Raw genomic sequence first — 20,261 nt, 5'->3', positions numbered from 1 at the left:
CCACCACCGTGCTTCACGTCATGATGCTGCCACCACCATGCTTCACGTCATGATGCTGCCACCACCGTGCTTCACATGATGATGCTACCTCCACTGTGCTTCATATCATGATGCTGCCACCACCATGCTTCACGTCATGATGCTGCCACCACCGTGCTTCACGTCATGATGCTGCCACCACCATGCTTCACATCATGATGCTGCCACCACCGTGCTTCACATCATGATGCTGCCACCACCGTGCTTCACATCATGATGCTGCCACCACCGTGCTTCATATCATGATGCTGCCACCACCGTGCTTCACATGATGATGCTGCCACCACCGTGCTTCATATCATGATGCTGCCACCACCGTGCTTCACATGATGATGCTGTGTCCACTGTGCTTCACATGATGATGCTGCCTCCACTGTGCTTCACATCATGATGATGCCACCACCGTGCTTCATATCATGATGCTGCCACCACCATGCTTCACGTCATGATGCTGCCACCACCGTGCTTCACGTCATGATGCTGCCACCACCGTGCTTCACATCATGATGCTGCCACCACCGTGCTTCTCATCATGATGCTGCCACCACCGTGCTTCATATCATGATGCTGCCACCACCGTGCTTCACGTCATGATGCTGCCACCACCATGCTTCACATGATGATGCTGCCTCCACCGTGCTTCACATCATGATGCTGCCACCACCATGCTTCACATCATGATGCTGCCACCACCGTGCTTCACATCATGATGCTGCCACCACCGTGCTTCACATCATGATGCTGCCACCACCGTGCTTCACGTCATGATGCTGCCACCACCGTGCTTCACGTCATGATGCTGCCACCACCGTGCTTCACATCATGATGCTGCCACCACCGTGCTTCACATCATGATGCTGCCACTACCGTGCTTCACATCATGATGCTGCCACCACCGTGCTTCACGTCATGATGCTGCCACCACCATGCTTCACATCATGATGCTTCCACCACCGTGCTTCACATCATGATGCTGCCTTCACTGTGCTTCACATGATGATGCTGCCACCACCATGCTTCACATCATGATGCTGCCACCACCGTGCTTTACATCATGATGCCGCCACCACCATGCTCCACGTCATGATGCTGCCACCACCGTGCTTCACGTCATGATGCTGCCACCACCGTGCTTCACGTCATGATGCTGCCACCACCGTGCTTCACGTCATGATGCCGCCACCACCGTGCTTCACGTCATGATGCCGCCACCACCATGCTCCACGTCATGATGCTGCCACCACCGTGCTTCACGTCATGATGCTGCCACCACCGTGCTTCACATCATGATGCCGCCACCACCATGCTCCACGTCATGATGCTGCCACCACCGTGCTTCACGTCATGATGCTGCCACCACCGTGCTTCACGTCATGATGCTGCCACCACCGTGCTTCACGTCATGATGCTGCCACCACCAGTTCAGGGTGTGGATGGTGTGTTTTGTGGTGATGTTCAGTATTTGATGTCAGATAAACATGTAGTATCTAGTCTGATGGCCAAAAACCTCATCAGACCAAAGAAACTTCTTCAGTTGACTTTGGAGTCAGTGTAGGTTGTGTTGATTCGGTTTTACCCTGAGAATAAACTACAACCAGGTGTTTCTAAAGAGGATGAATAGTCCCCTGGATGACTAAAACTAAATAAAACCTGCCTGCACCCACTGACCTCTTGTATCTGTTGAGTATCCAGTCCAGCAGAGCGTACAGGTCCTTCTGCTCCGTCACCTCCACCTCCAACTTCTTCAGGTGCTGCCCGACCACTCGATGGTAACTCCTCACGTAGGTGCTGAAGACCTTAAAGCTGGGTGGGTAGGACCACCGTAGCTCCTTCTTCACGTTCTCCAGATCTTCCACGATGGCTTTCCCCAGGTGTCCCAGGTGGATGGCCAACCAGGAGACGTTCTGCTCCTTCTTCTCCAGGGGAACTTTCTCCACCTTGGCTTTCACGCCTTCAGCCACCGCCTCCCTCCAGGCCTCCATCCAGCTGTCCAGCAGCCCTCCTGGTTCCTCGGCCCTCTTCTCCTCCTCCTGGATGATACGAGCCACCGGGACCAGCAGTCCCTTGTTTCTGGAGGGAAGAGAGTTGGAGTCGCGCACTATGTCGCCCATCTTCTTCCTCAGGTTTCCGTAGAGGAGGCTGAGGTCTTTCTCCTTTTTGGCCAGCTCCATGGGCGAGTCATCGGCGTGCTTCTGCTGCTCCTGCTGGAACTCCTTCCGCATGGAGAGCAGATTCAGGTGGGCCTCCTCCAGGACCTCCTTCTCTATCAGGTTATTGATCTGCATCACTGGAAGAAAACAGCACAGGCGGATTAATAAACCTGCGGTTGGAACAAAGTCAGACATGTGGGTGTCGTCCAGGTTCAAATTTTAACATTTACGTTACAACACTGATCATAAAATCTAATCTTTAAGAGGCTTGACTAAAGTTTAGTGTCTTCTTAGGTCTGTAAGACCTTGATTAAGAGTCCTCGCTAAGCTATTTGGCCACAATTATCAGAAATATGTTTGGAGGAGAGAACTCCAAGAACACCAAATCTACCATCAAGCACGGTGGTGGCAGTATCATACTTTGGACTGGTTTCAAACTGTATTTTAGACTGGTTTTGGATTTTCTTGGGACCAGTTTTTGTTTGAATTCAATCTTGGTTCTCCTGATTTTGGGCGTGATATAAAGTTGGTTTAGGATTTATTTCACACTGGATTTGGTCCTGGCTGAGGACTGGCTTATCAATGGTTTTAGGACTGGTTAAGGACCGGTTTCAGATGGTCATTAGTGGGTCTTGGACTTTTTTTTTTTTACAAGTAGTCTAGGTTTGGCTTTGGTCCAGGTTTTGTCCTGTTTTTGTACATTTTTAGGACTGGTTTCAGACTGTATTCTGACTGGTTCTGAACCTTTTGATGGACTAGTTTAGGTTGGACTTTTGTCCCGATTTTAGACCTTCTTACGACTACTTTAAGACCACTTGTTTTTAAACCCAAGAACACCAAACCCACCATCAAGCATGGTGGTGGCAGTATCATGCTCTGGGGTGAAAACAAATGAAATAATGAAGAAGGTGGATTATCTCCACATTCTTCAGGAAAACCTAAAACCATCATCAGAAGGTTGATCTTGGACACAGTTGGATGTTTCAACAAGACAATGAGCCCAAACACTATTTTTTGGATTATTTCCATCTGATGTATTTCAGCAGTGAAAGCCGAAATAAAATGTGAATACAGATTAAAAAGCCTAAAATACTCCACTTCTACTCTCACAAACGTGTCTATTTAACAAAATAAGAAATACAATCAAACTGTTTCCCTTCAGGAACTTTAATTTTTGCAATTCTAATGTAATTCTTAAAATGAGAAGAAATCACTTGTGTGTGCTGTTTAAACAGTCAAACCAGCGACTCTTTAGTGAGGAAACTTTTGTCTGCAGGTGAACTGAAGTTCTGTGTATTTACACCACGGACAAGATCCCTATCAGCAGTAGCTTCTGTTGCAAAAACAGACAAAATGTACAGACAGACAGAGCTCAGGGATGTCATGAGAGCTGGCTGCTGTTTTGAATTCTTGCTCGTGGGTGTAAAAGTCCTTTAAGTCAGAATGAAGGACAAATGTACAACCAGAGTAAAGGACACTTAAAGCTTCCTGTTGTGGTGAAAAAAGCTCTGAGGACATTTGTAGATTTATTTTATTCCAGTTTCATAAGATTTCATTCAAGTACTACCCTAAGATACAATTCTAAAGTTCTACCCTACAACATTATATGACATACAAATTCACTAGATTAATTTAAATATAAAGCTTAAGATTCTACACTATTATATATTGTATAAATGTACCTGAGTCACTAAATATTAAGGTTTAACTTATAGCTGATGCAAAGTTACCTTAATAATTTAAATATTAGAGTTAAAACCATACAATATTACTGCAGAAAGCAAGAGTTTCCATATACTGGACCTCCAAACCAATCCAGACCATGAATATCAGGGCAGTTTCCAATGACTCTTACAACTCTGAATTTTCTCAGATGGAATCACTGAAACACTTGAATCTTTGTCATTTGGTTCTTTCATGGATTTATTACAGTTCTTCTGGAAATATGACACAACCTGCTCGGTTAAAAACATAAATCCATCAATGCTGATATCTGGTTAAACATCCATTTCCACTTCAACTGGATTCTTTTGGTTTCCATAAATAAGTGTCAGGTTTATCTTTGACTCTTCCAGATGAAATTGGTTCAGTTCAACTAAATTTAACTTGTTTCTACAGCTTCTTGATGGGTTTCAGTCAGGACTTTGGGGAGGCCAGTCTAAAACCTTCATTCTAGCCTGACTGAAGCACTTCTTTTGTCTCGAGTTTTTCGACAACTCCCACAAGCCTGAATTTTCTGTGATGGAACCACTGAAACACATGAGTCATCTCAAAACAATCCTGCATTTTGGTTCTTTCATAGATTTATTCTAGGTTCTCTGGAAACATGACAAAAATCTGCTGGGTCAAAAGTATACATCCATCAGTGCTAATATCTGGCAGTTTTCACCTCAGCTAGGTTCTTTAGATTTCCATCCTGAATCTTCTGGTTTATCTTTGACTCCTCTGGACAGAATTGGTTCATTTAAACTAAATTTAACCTATTTCTTCATCAGTCCACAAGTTACTGATGGGTTTAAGTCAGGACTTTGGGGAGACCATCTTAAACCTTCATTCTAGACAGATTGAACCATTTCTTTATGTGTGTTTGGGCTCAATGTCTTGTTGAAACATTCAACTGTGTCCAAGATCAACCTTCTGATGATGGTTTTAGGTAATTTATTTTATTAAATGATAAATTCATTATTTTATTTTTTAGGTAATGCTCCTTCTTCATTATTCCATCTACTTTGTGTAAAGCACCCAGAGCATGATACTGCCACCACCATGCTTGATGGTGATTGGTGTTCTTGGGGTAAAAAAAGACAGTCCTAAACAGTCCTAAAAAGGTCTAAAACCAGGACCAACACCTTACCTAAACCAGTCCAACAAAATGTTCAGAACCAGTCCTAAACCAAAACTGAAACCAGTTTTAGAACAGTCTGAAACCAGGACAAATTTGGGACCAAAACCAAACTGAAACTTCTCCTAAAAAATAGTGCAAGACCTGCTCAAGACAGTCTGAAACCAGTCCTCATCCAGGATCAGATCCAGAGTAAAATAAATCCTAAACTAACTTTAAATCACATCCAAAACCAGGAGAACCAAGACTGAAACCAAACAAGACCTGGTTCCAAGAAAGTCCAATACCAGTCCAAAATACAGTCTGAAGCCAATCCAAAAGCATAATACTGCCACCACCATGCTTGATGGTAGGTTTCTGAAAGGACTCATATTAAAGGTTGTTCTTTACTGTGTTACTCTGTCTTCTGTGATAACTGGTGTTGTACCTCTTTGCTTCAAATAAGAGCATTTTGGGGAAAAAATGGGGGATGAACCCTCCATAATTTTGCTTTCTACAGATGCATAAAGATAATAGGCCCAACAACAAACCCTCCTTAGATAAATAAAACTCTTGGTACCTGACAGCGGTGTGTTCGGTATCTCTGGCAGCTCGTACGTCTCGTCCATCTCCTCCATCCGCTTCTCCTCCTCTACTTTCTCCTCCTCCTTCTCCTCCATCGATCCTTCAGAAACCGGCAGCAGTGGCTCCTGTTTGTCGGTTTTATCGTTGTCCTTCTTGGGGAGTCTCAGGCTTCGGCGAATCTTTTCTCCTTTTTTCATGAGAGAGTCTCCGAATCTGGACATGTTGGGATCTGGGGATGGAAAACATTCCCTTTTAACTTCTGTCAGCCGTGAAGAAGAAGCACAGAATGCACCGAGTGATGTCAGAAGTTTGGTGAACAGTGAAGGAAGATGAGAGCAAACTGAGCTTGTTGGGCGGAAAGTTTTCTCTTAAAAACTTCCCAATAAAAGCATGGTTGTGTGCAAATTTTGCAGCAAAGAGTTTTCTGATCACCTCAATGCACAACATATTGCCGTTGGCACCAGAGCTAATGTTAGCTCTGACAGTCCTGGTACCGGCTAACGGTGTAGCCATCCCATAACAGACCACTTACAATTTGCAAAAAGTCTTAAAATGTTGACTATAATGGCTATAATTGCACTTCCAGTTTGCAGTAATCTGTGAATGTAGTAGACAGATGAAAAATACAACAAACATTTTTATCATTTAAGTTCACATATACATTTATTCATTGGTTCATTTGTCGACCAAAATTAATTTGAACTGAAAAACTTTGTTTATTGTGTCAAATATGGCTATTTGACACAAATGCAATCAATCACGATTAATTCATTACAAAGCCTCTAGTTAATTAGAATAACTTTTTAATCCTGTCCCACCACTAATTTGATTACATTCATGTTTAGCTTGAGATTTCCAAGAAATATTTTAACTGCTACTGTGTAAAGGGAATATTGCTGTAAAAAAGCACCTTGTTTGTTTGAAGTGTTTGCAAATTTTTGTTCATATAGCAGTATTTTTAAAATTAAAGTGTGTTATACACTACTTTTAAATTCATTATTCAGCTCTGTGTATAACGATGTGATTAATCGTGATTAATCATAGATAATCACGCGATTAAAAATTTCAATCGCATCCCACCACTAAAAAAAAAAAGAAGATATTTCTGAGTTCTTTCTCCTTCTTCATGGTTGTTGTGTTTCCATAGAGCTGCAAAATTTTATATCACAGTGAAAAATGAGTCAACAGTGAGCAACAAAATGTGGCAGAAACAAAAAACAAACCAGAGTTCAGAAGTTTAAGCCTCTTTTACTGAATCTTGGCTTAATTTTTCAGACTGAGGTTTCGTCCATCTTTTATTTACAATCTGTTTTTTCTTCTGGAGCTGTTTTTTAATCAGTCTCTACATCTTTGGAATGAACTAAAACAAGTCCTAACATGTTGGTGCATTCAGAAAATGTGATAAAAATCCTGAAACATTAAGATTGGAGGATGTTGGAGCAGAGGATTGATGCTTTAGATGGTTTTATCTGGCAGTAAATCAGTGTAAGTGTCCACATCAGAGCTTGGTAACAACACTGCTGATTAAATATCTCCTGTACCTGTCTTTGAACGTGACAGCGACTTGTGTTTGTCGTTCTTCAGAGGAGAGGCGACCGGAGAACCACAGCTCAGACCTGCAGGAAGTTCAGAAAAGAGTTTGTCTGCTTCAACAGTTTCACAACCTCTATTTGTGAAATCGGAGAGAAAAGAAGTCGAATGTGAAACGAAACGGTTTCTGCAGGTTCGTGTTTACATTCGTGCCACTGCAGTGTTTTGTGGTCGCTGCGACTCGATGAACCGACTCAGGAATGCAGAGATTAAGTCCCGGTGAAAACGGAGTGGGCCGCCTTGGAAAAGGTAAAGTCATGAGCGGGGTGTGCTCTTTTTTCTGCTGACAGGTGATTTAAAAGAAAACACGTGACTTACAGTGAAGCGAAAATACTTCCAGCATAAAAACAGATGACTGGGAGTTTTGCTAAAAACAAAACTGCTGCTTCAAAATGAACAAATAAGCAGCAGAGAAAGCAGAGAATCACCTCAGCCTGCAGGAAAGTGGCAGAAAAGTACATTTATTCAGGACCTCTAGTGCCGTGTACAAGCATAATTCAATGGTTTCCTACTTTAGTTGTGCATTTTCAACTTTATTCCACTTTCTACTTGGACTCGACTACATTTAAGAGACGTTTGTGTGAAACTCGATCATCATTGTCTACATTTGTGCACCAGAATCTGAGCAGATCATCCCTAAATTCAAGTAAACGTTGCTAAAATCTCATTTTTAACAGAAAAAAAACAAACTGACGATGGATTAAGAAGTGATTTGATGCTTCTCTGACCTCCTGATATTTAAAAACAGCTATTAAAACATGACAGTGGCTCTAAATGAAACCAGATTCTGCCTTTCTCTCACAATTATACAGAGAAAGACGCAATTTATTCTAACTTTCCTCAGGTTGTTGCTTCAGGCCTCCTCGAAAACAATTTAAACTAAACAGAGCAGTCCAAAAATCTTCATTTTCTTTTAATATCACAACCCTTAAAGGTGGCGAATTAATCGTTCAGGAGAAGCTGAACAACAGATTCGAACATTAAAAATCAGAAACAGACAAAACTTCAGCATTAACTGAGTATAATAAAGAACAAACTGTCAACAATCTACCGTGCATCCAACTTTAAATCACACATTTGGTTCAGTTTTATTCGTTTTTTTTTCTTTACACCCAAAGGGATAAAAGATCGAAACACATTTAACCTGAAGCCGACAAACCTCAGTGGGAATCAGCTTCTTCCACCCACAAACACATTTTAAAGTCAAACTTTCAGGCACAAAACAGCAGGAAGGGTTTGGATTTACAGCAAAATGCATAAAAAACAGAAAAGTTTGAGAGCTGTTGGACCGAATTACATAAATTCTTTAGATTGGCAATTAAATTAAGTTAGATGTGCTTAAATATTTTTGATTCCTCTAACATGAAGATTATTTTGAGGAACTTTAGGTTTTTAGCTTTCCTGAATTTGGTATTTTCTTACTTAGAAACTTACTTAGAAAAAAAAAGCAGTGGTTGAGTTGCAGTAAAAAATGTCGATGAAATGCGGACGCTACGACACCTAATGCTAATTTCAACATTTTGGCTGATATTTAAATACCCATTTAAATTAACAAAGTGTAAGTTGTTGGAAGATACATTCAGCACGGTGAAACATCTTCCTACATGTCTTTCTTTTTTAATTTGTAAACAAACAAATTCAGCTTCTGCTCTTCCTTTACGACAATTTTAAGTATATTATTCTGCACAGAAGACATTTCTGAACTCTTTATGGTTGTTTTTGACTTTATATTGCAGTGAAAATCGACTACAGCGAGTAAAAATGTGACAGAGAAACACTCAGAAGACCAATTAGTAAAGTAAAGTTCTAGATGTGTGGTATCCAGAAGCTGCAGTTTACTGTGATGTGGTTCTAGTGACTGCAGTTATCGTTTTAGAAGCCAGCTGATCAGGTTTTAAAATTCCCCTGGACTTCCCTCGGAAAACAGGAAATGCAGTCGCAAACATCCAAACAATTACCTCTTTCATACGGTATTTTCCAGACTTAACGAGACCAGTGAGGGAGGCTGCCATGTCACCTATGACTCTCCTCGTCTATTTTAACATGTATGAACAGTTTCAGATGGTTCATCCTCACAAAATGCACGACAATAAGATTGACGCAACCTGTTTTTTGTTGTTGTTAAGCCTAAATATTAATCTTAAGAATGTAAAGTGACTTCTGGATTTAGCCTGATGTTTTAGTGTTTAGTTTTCTGTTCTTTATTCTCCAAAATTACTCAACAAAACCTGCAAATCAACCATTTTCAGCCGCATGTTTTGGGTCTTTCACGCTGGACTTTCGACACTTTTTCGCGAGGTCTTTGGTCTTTGAGGTCGTTTTGTTTTGGATCATCCTCCTGTTCTAAAACTCACAGCTGCTGAATGATTTCTTGGTTGATTCCTTCCCTGGATTTTATGTACTGTACCAATGTAAGTCGCTGCCGCTTTGCTCTGAAGCAACTTCCTGCACCCACAGGTTTGGTTTGTTTTTAAAGTACAGTGATGGTTGTATTTTTCTCTGCTGGAACCATTTGTTTTCTTGCTCTTTGTGCTGCTTTATTCCCACACTGCTGCTCCTTCCACCCACTCATTTCTATACAGTAGCAGCAACGGCCGAGTGGAACAAGTCTGCACATGTTTTCTGGTGGGTGTTTGAGGAAATGTAGACGATTTACACAGAATTAGACGATGTAAGACGAAAAAAACATCTAATTTGGTAGCAAACAAGGCAGTTTCTTGCTGTATAGTAGCCTACAGTGTCTATATAAAGTATTGGAAATGTTTTCCCTTTTATTGTTTGTTAATACTGAATCATGGTCGTTTATGAGAAGAATTTACAAAAAAGATTCATTCATGTCAAAGCAAAAACGGATCTCTATCTAGTATTGTTAATCAATTAAAAATATAAAATCACCTAAGTATTGAAATCATCTGAGGTCAGTGAATGTGTCTCAGTGATTGTAGTATAAAGACTCCTGTATCTGGAAGGTCCAGTCTCTGGTGGATAGAACTACAGCAGGAAGACTAAAGAACACTCCAAGAAACTCTGAGGAAAAGTTGTTGAAAAGCATCAGTCAGGAGACGATACAAGAAAGTCTTGGAGTCCAGTTTAAATCTATCATTAAGAAATAGAGGGAAGATGGAACATGAATAAATCTGACTAGAGCAGGACATCCTCAAAAACTGAGATCAAGAAGAAAGAGACTAGTGAGGGAGGCCACCAAGACTCCTCTGACTCCTCTGAAGGAGTTCCAGCTCCATCAGCTGAGATGTTAGACACTGTTCATCCAACAGCTGTTGTCTGTTCTTCACCAGTCAAAGCTTTATGGAGACAAAGAGAAAGACTCTGGTGGAAAAAGCTCCAATTAAATCTGGACTAGAGTTCACCAGAAGACATGTGGAGACTCTGAAGACACCTGAAGAAGGTTCTTTGGTCTGAGGAGGCCAAGATTTAGTTTTGTTGGTCAATGGACAATAGACCACCAAACTCTAGACATCATCACAAGCACACCATCTCCACTGTGCAGCACGGTGGTGGCAGCATCATGATGTTCCTCAGCAGCAAGTCCTAGAAGGCTTGTAAAGGTAGAGGGTAAATGAATGCAGCAAAGTCTAGAGAAATCCTGGAGGACAACCTGATGCAGTCTGAAGAGAACTGAGACTCGGAGAAGACCAGTTTTCTATCCAGACCACGAGTCGAAGCGAACGGATAAAGATGAACAGAAATGGTTTAAAGAAAAGGAGATGAAAGTTCTGGAGTCCAGATCTCCATACAGCTGAGACTTTATAGCTGGACGTGAGAAGTTCTGTTCACTCATGACCCCTGACAGAGTTTGAACAGTTTCACAAAGAAGAATGAGGTAAAACTGCAGCTTCCAGATGTCTGACTGAGATCTACCCACAAAAACTCAGTGTTGTACTGTTGTGGAAAAATTAATCCACTGCTGTAATAAATCTATGTCTCTGTGTGTATCTGACAGCAGGCCCTTTGCCCTCTGACTGAAATGGCTTACAGGTTGCCTGTAGGCTGTTCCCTCTGGGATAACTGCCAATATCAACACAATTATTGTTAGGAGATAAGGGTGCAGGTGTTCGCGTGAGAAAACTTGGGGGAGGCTGTCTCCCACGGGGTGAAGTGCCGGCCAGCCACGAGTTTCCAATTAAAATTATTAGGGAGTAAAGATTCGCTTAAACATCATCTCTTTGACTTAGTTGCGCAATACTGGCAGTTGGCAGTGGCAAAAAGAGGGATGGGTTAAGGGTGTGAACTGACCTCTGCTCAGAGGGTTTAAAGGGTTCAGTTGTCAGACAGTGGGTTCAGAGAGCTTCCGGAACCTCTCTCAGTGTTTTGACCTGTTTTAAACAGAATAAACACTTTTCTTCTTGGCATCTGAAGACTTGGCTCCTGGATTCCTTTGATGATTCTATGGTGAGACTTAGATATTTTCAGACCTAGAACTTAGAATTAAATTACAAGTGTTAGTACATTGAGTGATTAGGGTAGACATAAATCATACGTAGAGGGGCAACTGGCCCCCCCACTACTGTACCTGCATCCAAAGGTACATCAACTAAAAAATAAAAAACGACCTCACGTGTCATTTTTGAGCCACCTATGCATCTAAAGGTTAAAAAGGTAAAAATAATAAAAACAGTTTGAATTCTTTGGCTTATGGGATGCATTTAACTGCATGGTCAGACCATTCTCCTGTATTTATCTCCTGGTTATACATTGACCAGACTACTGTTGAGTAAAGACAAACAAAAGAAAAGAAGGGCTTAGTTTTATGGTTGAGAGGATTCACAAGAGTAAAAGTGAAAGTAAAGCACTAATCACAAGTTGCATTGTTCACTTTGGTTCTTTCCCAATAACCCTTGTGTTCTCCTATGGGTTAAACTGATCCGTTTTAAAGTTTGAAAATGTGGGAAAAAAATATGTTTTCACAGTCAAAGTTCTGTTGTCCACATTTTCAATATTTTCGGGAAATTTTTGAAAATTTTTTGTCTTTAAAAATATTCACAAAAAAAATCAACCAAAATCCAGCAAATTTCGCTGTGTTTTGGTTGATTTCTTGTGAATGTTTTAAAGAAAACATGGGATGTTTTACTGATATAGTAAGCCATTTTTAGGATTTTTTGAAAGATTTTCTCATTTTTTGAAAACATTAAAATCATTTGCCAGAAATTTCTTCCAGAATTTTCTTGTCAAATTTAGGAGATTTTTAAAAATAATAAATATTAAAGAAAATTTCTAAGGAATTGTTGGAATTTTCTGAAGATTTTGCAAATTTTCAGAAATTTGGGGAATTTTTTAGCTGAATTTTTTGTATTTTTTCAGACAAGGAAACGCTATTTTGTGGCGCCCGTAAATGAAGACAACGGGAGGGTTAAATCTCAATCGTCTCAAACAGCCGAGTGGAGAAACAAGACACAAACACCTGATCATTATCGTAAAAATCTCTTCTGATGAGTGACTCTTTAGACAGTAATCATGTTTATTTTCTTCTAATGTTGCTTCTAAACTTCTGACTTGTAACATCCACGTTTAAAATGCAATCTTTCGTGGAAAAATGTGACTTCTCAGCTACAAAAAAAACCACCAAACCTCACCTCTGTTTCTGACCTTGGAGGGTTTATCATTCTACTTCATGATTCCTCAGCAGATTTTACGGAGCTTTTATACTCACTGGGTGACGGAGGTGGAGGTGAAGAGGCAGATTCATCGTCCTTTGTAGGCGTCTTTGGACCTTTTCCTCCGACTGGTATCGGACTTTTCTCTGCGGCCCTTCGGATGCTCCTTCTCAACTTATTCATGACTCCCAGCTTCCTGTTGCTCTTTAGAGAAACGTCGTCCTCGAAGGGGTTGCCACCGGATTTATCCATCATTTCCGACATCTCAGCATCCAACTGGGGGCGGAAAAAACACCAAAAAACTGTTTTAACCTGTTAAAACGTGCAGCAGAGACGTGGTGTTCGGCCTGCCGCTCTACGAGTCGCTCAGGTGTGTTTCTGGGGATTGTGGGAAGCGACAGGTGGAGCAGCTTTGTTTACTGGAAACACAGCAGCCAGCAGTTCCGCGAACGAGAAAGTGCAAACCAAACCGTAGGAACAGCGGCGAGGCTTTTACAAACCTGTTGTGTTGCTCCGATTTGCACTTTCAGTTTTATTTTCTTACTGAAACCCACCGACACGCCTTCATCTGATTGTTCAGCTCCCGAAATCCAGATAAGAGCAGCGAGGAGTTGATTAAAAAGAAGCTAAACTGAAAGTGAAATCCTCATTTTTAGACCCGTTTTGACTGAAAAATGCGTCCATCAGATGTTTTACCATATCCTGTCCGACAAAAACGTGCTTCTTCTGCAAAATGTAGTTGATTATTCAGCGTAAAAAGAGTAGCAGTTGTTCAAAAAAGGTCACATTTGCCGTTTCTAGCTTCTTTAACATGAAGATTTAAAGCTTTTCTTTGTCATATGTAATAAAAAACTGACTAGTTTTCAGTCTGAAATGATTAGTTGGCCACTACGTCTGCAGGTACTTTTCATTATTCACAGTCGTTTTAGAGGCAAAACTGTAAATTTTGAAGATTATTAGTGAAAAATGTTCACTTATAAAATCAAAAAATTCAAGTAAATGCAGTCGAACAGCTTCTAAAATATAAAATCCAAATATTTACAGTCTTGTTTTGGCTCGAGATTAATCTGAGATGATGCTCTGATAAATTTCCACCCCGCCAAAATAAGACACCTGAACACTGATCTCATTCATCTGCTTGCATTTTCATTATTTACAGCCATTTTATCAACATAATTACTGAAAAATTAACACACAAAGAACATAAAAGTGACTCTAATTTGCAGCTATGTCCGTACAACATATTAAAAACTTAAATTAAAGCACCATTATTAGTCAAAAAAATCTGTTTTACTGATATAATAATATGATTTATGTAGATTCAATTAATAGTTTCTGACAACTCATTAAAATAATAGTTGCTCAGTTTCTTCTTTATAGAGTAAATATCTGGAGGGTGACATGATAAGATGTGACATTATGTTGCATTATAATATATTTTATTATATTGTATTCAAATATATATGATATTACATGAAATCATATCTAAAATGATATTAAATAATATAACAATACTTTACATTATTTTGCATGACATCATATTAAACTGTGTTGCATTATATTACATTATAGTATATTATGTTACATTTTATTGTATTATATTGCATTAAATCATATATTAATTATGTTAAATGACATTGCAGTGCTTTACATGATTTTACATGTCATATTAAATTATGTTGTATTTTATTATGTTATGTTTAATTACATTGTATTACCTTATATAATATTATGTTATATGACATTATATTATGATACACTATATTATATTATGCTATGTTTTGTGATGTTATATTATGTTACATTATACTACATTTAAATATATATCAATTAGATTAAATGACAATACAATATTTCACATTATTTCACATGACATTATATTAAATTATGTTGCATTATATTATATTGAATTACAATATAGTATAACATAGTATATTGTGTATATTATGCTACATTACATTATATTATATTACAGTATTATGCAACATTTTATTGTGTTATATTACATAAAATTATATATTAATAATTATATTAAATGGCATTGCAATGCTTTACATGATTTTAAAAGACATTATTTTAAATGACATTATATGACATTACAATAAACTGGCTTACAGTATATTATATTCTACATCATTACATTCTTTGAGGTTATATTCCACTATAAAGTTTTATTAAATCGTTTGAAGCCTTCAGAAAGCAGCAGTCAGCTGATCAGGTTGTTTGAGGTTAAATAAATAATCAAAGAGAAACTGAGCAGCGAAAAACTCGACACACATTTAAACTCTAAGATTTATTGAACACACTTTTTATGACAGTATAGCCTCGTATAATGTTATATCATTCTGTATTAGATTACAATACGATAGCTGACATTATTTTACAGTGCATCATACTGCAGTACATTATATTATATTAAACGGCATTACATTGTGCTGATTGACAGTAAATTATATTATTTGTGGGTATTTTCCTCTGTAAAGTCTTTTTAATTCGGCAGTCAGCTGATCAGAAAGTTTGAGGTCAAAAACAATCAGCATTTATCAAACTTTACTTTACGAGAAGCAGAAACAGAGTTGAAGTTTTACCTGTGGACGAGCTCAGGTGAGAATCCCCTCTAATCTGGCTCTGCTTTCACTTTCTGTCCGGACGGTTCGGCAGCTTTGGACCGAAAATAACGGCAGAAAAGTACGCGAGGACACTAGGTGAGACGTCAGAAAGGTGAGCCGGAGTGGAAGGAACCGGACTGGAAAAGTTCTGCAGACACAAGGACGAGACAAAGATCAGCTTCCTGCTCCAGATAGTTAAAGATTAAACCGGGGGAGGAACTGAAGCGGTTCAAAAAGAGCCCAACCCGCAGTTTGACTCCCTTAAAACGGGCTGTTGTACCTTTAAGGCTGTTTAAAGGTGGATTTTGCTCATCTATAAGGTGTATTTTCAAAGCCTTGATCACATTACAGGTACATTCATTTTGGTTGATGGCTATGACTGGTATTTATATTGTAAGTGACAATTTTGTGGTATTTTCTAAGATTCACAAGCGTCATGGTACTTGTGTCCAAACTTATGGCCATGGCTGTAGATACATTCACCTGCACAGCGGCGTGAAGCGGGCTGCGTTTACGGAACCTCGTAAAATCCAGTTTCAAAGTCGAACAGGTGGAATAATTTAACAAAGTCAGACTGTGAACTAAATAATTACAAAACATTTAAAAAATACAGCTTCAAGGTGGTGCACAAAGCAAACAAAATATATTTTTAAGATGATAATGCCTATATGATATTAATGTCAATAATAATCATTATAATCACTCTGTTATTATTTTTATTACTGCTATAACAGTCACAGGACACATTGTTCAGTATCAAATACGTTTACTTTTAATACTTTCAGTACATTTTTGTGCTAATTAAAATTCTGCTGCTACTTTTAATTAGATAACATTTTTAAATGCAGAACTTTTACTCACCGCTGAAGAGTGACAACCTGAATGTTTCTGTACTAAAAGTAGAATATAAAAATATTTATTAGTGTAAAAATACATTTGCAGAGAAGTACAAGCACCTGAAATTATACTTTAAATAAATAACTGGAATAAAAACAGGCTTTACTGACACAGAAAAAAACTCTCTATTTTAGGTTTAATTTAATTAGATGACACCAAAAATAGAATGTTTTCATTTACTGCAGCAGTTTCCACCTCAGTTTTTCCTGCTCCAGCTTCTTCTTCAAGACAAACACGAGTTAAAGTGTCGGATTTTTGCAGGAAAATAGCAGAAATGGTTAAAATAAACATGCTGTGCCACTGACCTGGTGTAAAACCTAAAATAAACCGTCAGCTGTTGACTCAGAGCTGGAAAATGAGCCAAAGAGGACAAACTGGTGGTAAAGATTTCAACTCAGACAGATTTCATTTACAGCCACTAGAGGGAGACAAGAGCTGGAAGAGTTTTTAATAGAACTTGTGTTCGAGTCTCTGTATGCAGCTTTCGGTTTTATTCATTAGATTTAAGGCTGCAGTAAAGAAATAAAATGCTCTGAAAGAACAGTTTCGTATTTGTTTTTTAGCTGCTGTTTGAATTCTGCTGCATCTACAAGATCAGAAACTCACAGAGAAAAGCTCAGTCCAGACAGAAATATAAAAAAACAACATAAAATAAAAATAAAAAAACACATTGAAATACAGTAAGACATGTGAAACAAACAGAAAATGATGCAAAAGAGACAAAATGGCGAAAAAGAGACATGCAAAACAACCGAAATGTGACACAAAATGGACTAAAGTAGAAGCAAAGTGATATAAATGATGCAAAACAACCAAAATAAGACACAAAATGACCAAAACAGAGCAAGAATTATTCATAAAGAGATGCAAAATGGTAGTAAAGACACAAAAAATGACTAAAATAAGACACACAGCAACCACAAATTACGGCAAAATGACCACAAAGACCATAATAAAATGCAACCACCGACAAATAGAAGCAAAACAATCAAGCTTAGACACAAAATGACTGAAAAAAGACATAAATGAGAAGCTCCTCACTGCATCATCTAGGGTTAAATAAGACAGCTGAAACGTATTCATCTATTATCCAATGGAAGGATCTTACCTGTTTGATTAGTTAAATCCAAGTATTTTTGTTGTTTTGTCTCATTTTTTGGTTATTTTATGTCTTGTTTGTGTTGCTTTATCTCATTATTTGTTAGCTTTGTGTCTATTTTACTTGCTTTGCCATTTTTTTGTTCATTCTGTGTCTCGTTTGTTGTTTTTTGTCAATTTTTGGTCATTTTATGTGCTCTGTTGGTCACTTTTTTGTTCATTTTGGCTCAGTTTTGTTGTTTTGTCTGTTTTTTTAGTTGTTTTATGTCATTTTTGTTCATTTTGTGTCTCATTTTTGTTGTTTTCTCTCATGTTTTTGTGTTATTTTTGGTGTGTTGTCTCATCTTTTGTTGGTTTTGTGTCTCATTTTTGTCATTTTGTGTCGGTTTTTGGTCATTTTGTATTGTTTTGTGTCTTTTCTTGTTCATTTTGGCTCATTTTTGTTGTTTTGTACAATTTCTTGTCCCATTTTTGTTGTTTTATCTCATTTTTTGTCTTTTTTTGTTGTCTTATGTCATTTTTATTTCTTTCTTGTCTCATTTTTGTTGTTTTCTTTCATTTTTTGTCTTATTTTTGGTGTGTTGTCTCATTTTTGTTGGTTTTGTGCCTCATTTTTGTCATTTTGCGTCAGTTTTTGGTCATTTTGTGTTGTTTGTGTTGTTTTGTGTCTTTTCTTGTTTATTTTGGCTCATTTTTGTTGTTTTCTTTCATTTCTTGTCATGTTTTTGTTGTTTTGTGTCATTTTTTAGTTATTTTTTTCCCATTTTTGTTGTTTTGTCTCATTTTTTGTCTCATTTTTGTTGTTTTCTCTCATTTTTTGCACATTTCATGTGTCATGTATGTGGTTTTGTGTCTTATGTGTGTTGTTTTGTCAATTTTTTGTTGGCTTTGTGTCTCACTTGTGTTGTTGTGTCTAATTTTTTGTCTCATTTTTGTTGTTTTGCCTCTTTTTGCTCATTCTGTTTGTGTCTTATCTATGTTGTTTTGTCAAATTTTTTGTTTATGTCTCATTTTTTGAGCACTTTACGTCTTGTTTGTGTCATTTTCTCTCATTTTTTCCCTATTTCTGTCATTTTATGATTCAATTATGTTGTTTTGTCTCATTGTTTGTCTTCGTTTGTATTGTTTTGTCTGAGTTATTGCTCGTTTTGTGTCTCATTTGTGTCATTTTGTTTAATTTTTGTAGTTTTGTGTGCCACTTGTGTTGTTTTGTCTCACTTTTTCAGTTTTATGTCTCATGTATTGTCTTATTTTTGTCACTTTGTGTCTAATTTGTGTTTTTTTTGTTTCATATTTTTATTGCTTTGTCTCAGATTTGATCATTTCACGTCATATTCATGCTGTTTTTTGCATCTCTTTGACTCTTGATGTTTACCTTTTCCTTTCGCGTTTCATTTGCGACCAGATTCAGGGACTCCCCGCCCGTTGTGGGTAAAAACCTCCGAGCCGTCTGGGTCACCCGAGACCGACTGACAGACACGAATAAAACTCATTTCCCTCGGCTGGTGGAAAATGTAGTATTTTGTCCAAACAGCGTGACAAATATTCCAAAATATTAGATTTTAAACTACCTCAACTTCCAGGTAGATTTTATTACCCAGGTACAACTTCTTCAGGTAATTATTCTTTCACGTGAGCTGTTGTAGAAACCGTTATCTTCACCTTCTTCTGGTCGAGGCTACAGTATTACTGGGTCTACAGGAGGTTCTGCAGGGATTTCCACAGTTCCCTCAGCAGCAGCACAAAGGCGGCTATTGAACGCAGCCATCAGATTAGTGTTGCATAATGAGGCTGAGAGTCTGGGAGCCCAGATGTCCAGAGCAGCTTCCATTGAAACCTGAGCGTCACTCTGAGCAAACGGAGAGCATCAGATATGTTTGTTGTTCTGCAGCAAAGAGGAGAAAATGAAGCGTTATCTCCCACATATTTACTCTGCTCGTTCAGAAGCTCTCCTCCGTTTGGTGTTGGTTCAATCGATTTGCATTTTGTTACCACAGAAACAAGTAACAAATGGCAGGTAGCTGCAGCTAAATATGACACGACCGTTTAAATGGATGCTCTAAAAAAGCGTGTTGTATTATTTCAGCCCTGCAGCTTTCACTGGAATCACACAGACAGAATACCGAACGGGTCAGAGCGGTTCCAGAAATGGAATATATACAGAAAAAAGACACGCAACACTGCCAAAACAGGATGCAAAGAGACATTGATGCAGAGAAAAATGACCACAAAGAGGAAAAATGGCTCCATGAACATGCAAAACAACCAAAATGTGACACAAAATGACCAAAATAGAAAGAAAGAGATGCAAAATAATCCCAAATGGACAAAATAAAGACAGAAAAATACATAAACAATGACGAGGAGTTGCAAAATGACCACAAGCAGACATCTGATGGCCACAAACATGTGCAATATGATCAAAATGAGACACAAAATGATCAAAACAGAAGAATAATTAGGCATAAAGAGATACAAAATGCTTACAAAGGAGCACAAAACTATCAAAATAAGACATAAAACAGCCATAAAGAGTTGCAAAATGACCATAATTTGAAACAAAATGACCATAATGAAACAAGAATCAGCCATAGAGATTTGCAAAGTGATCATAAACAGACATGTCGTGGCTAGAAAATGTGCAAAAACAACCAAAATGCAACACAAAATGATCAAAAGAGTGTTGTATTTTTGTTCTATTGTTAATCTTATGGAAATGTTTGTTTTCCTGGTTGAGGCCAAAGAACTTTTTACTGCCTTATATGGACAATAAAGTTTATTCTGTTTAATTCTAATGTGCCACTAGCATTAACATGAGGTCCACACAATTATCTCACCATACACTGTTAGACAGAAAAAA

General features: G+C 38.3%; 1 protein-coding gene across 1 annotated transcript in view; it reads right to left on the bottom strand.

Annotated features, from left to right (window-relative positions):
- exoc3l4 (exocyst complex component 3-like 4) overlaps positions 1 to 15,710 on the bottom strand; it is a 42,475-nt gene extending 26,765 nt beyond the window's left edge. Inside the window, exons 1-5 of the mRNA XM_022202264.2 lie at positions 15,386 to 15,710; positions 12,854 to 13,073; positions 7,137 to 7,211; positions 5,591 to 5,824; positions 1,708 to 2,326 (exon numbers count right to left, since the gene is read on the bottom strand). Coding sequence (XP_022057956.2) covers positions 1,708 to 2,326; positions 5,591 to 5,824; positions 7,137 to 7,211; positions 12,854 to 13,061 — 1,136 coding nt within the window. The 5' untranslated portion in view covers positions 13,062 to 13,073; positions 15,386 to 15,710. The remainder of the gene's footprint in view (positions 1 to 1,707; positions 2,327 to 5,590; positions 5,825 to 7,136; positions 7,212 to 12,853; positions 13,074 to 15,385) is intronic.
- Positions 15,711 to 20,261: the final 4,551 nt, after the last annotated feature.

Source organism: Acanthochromis polyacanthus, chromosome 1 (genome assembly GCF_021347895.1).
Source record: "Acanthochromis polyacanthus isolate Apoly-LR-REF ecotype Palm Island chromosome 1, KAUST_Apoly_ChrSc, whole genome shotgun sequence".
NCBI lineage: Eukaryota > Metazoa > Chordata > Actinopteri > Pomacentridae > Acanthochromis > Acanthochromis polyacanthus.
The sequence above is the reverse complement of the archived record's forward strand: the minus strand, read 5'-3'. Positions and strand labels throughout refer to the sequence as shown.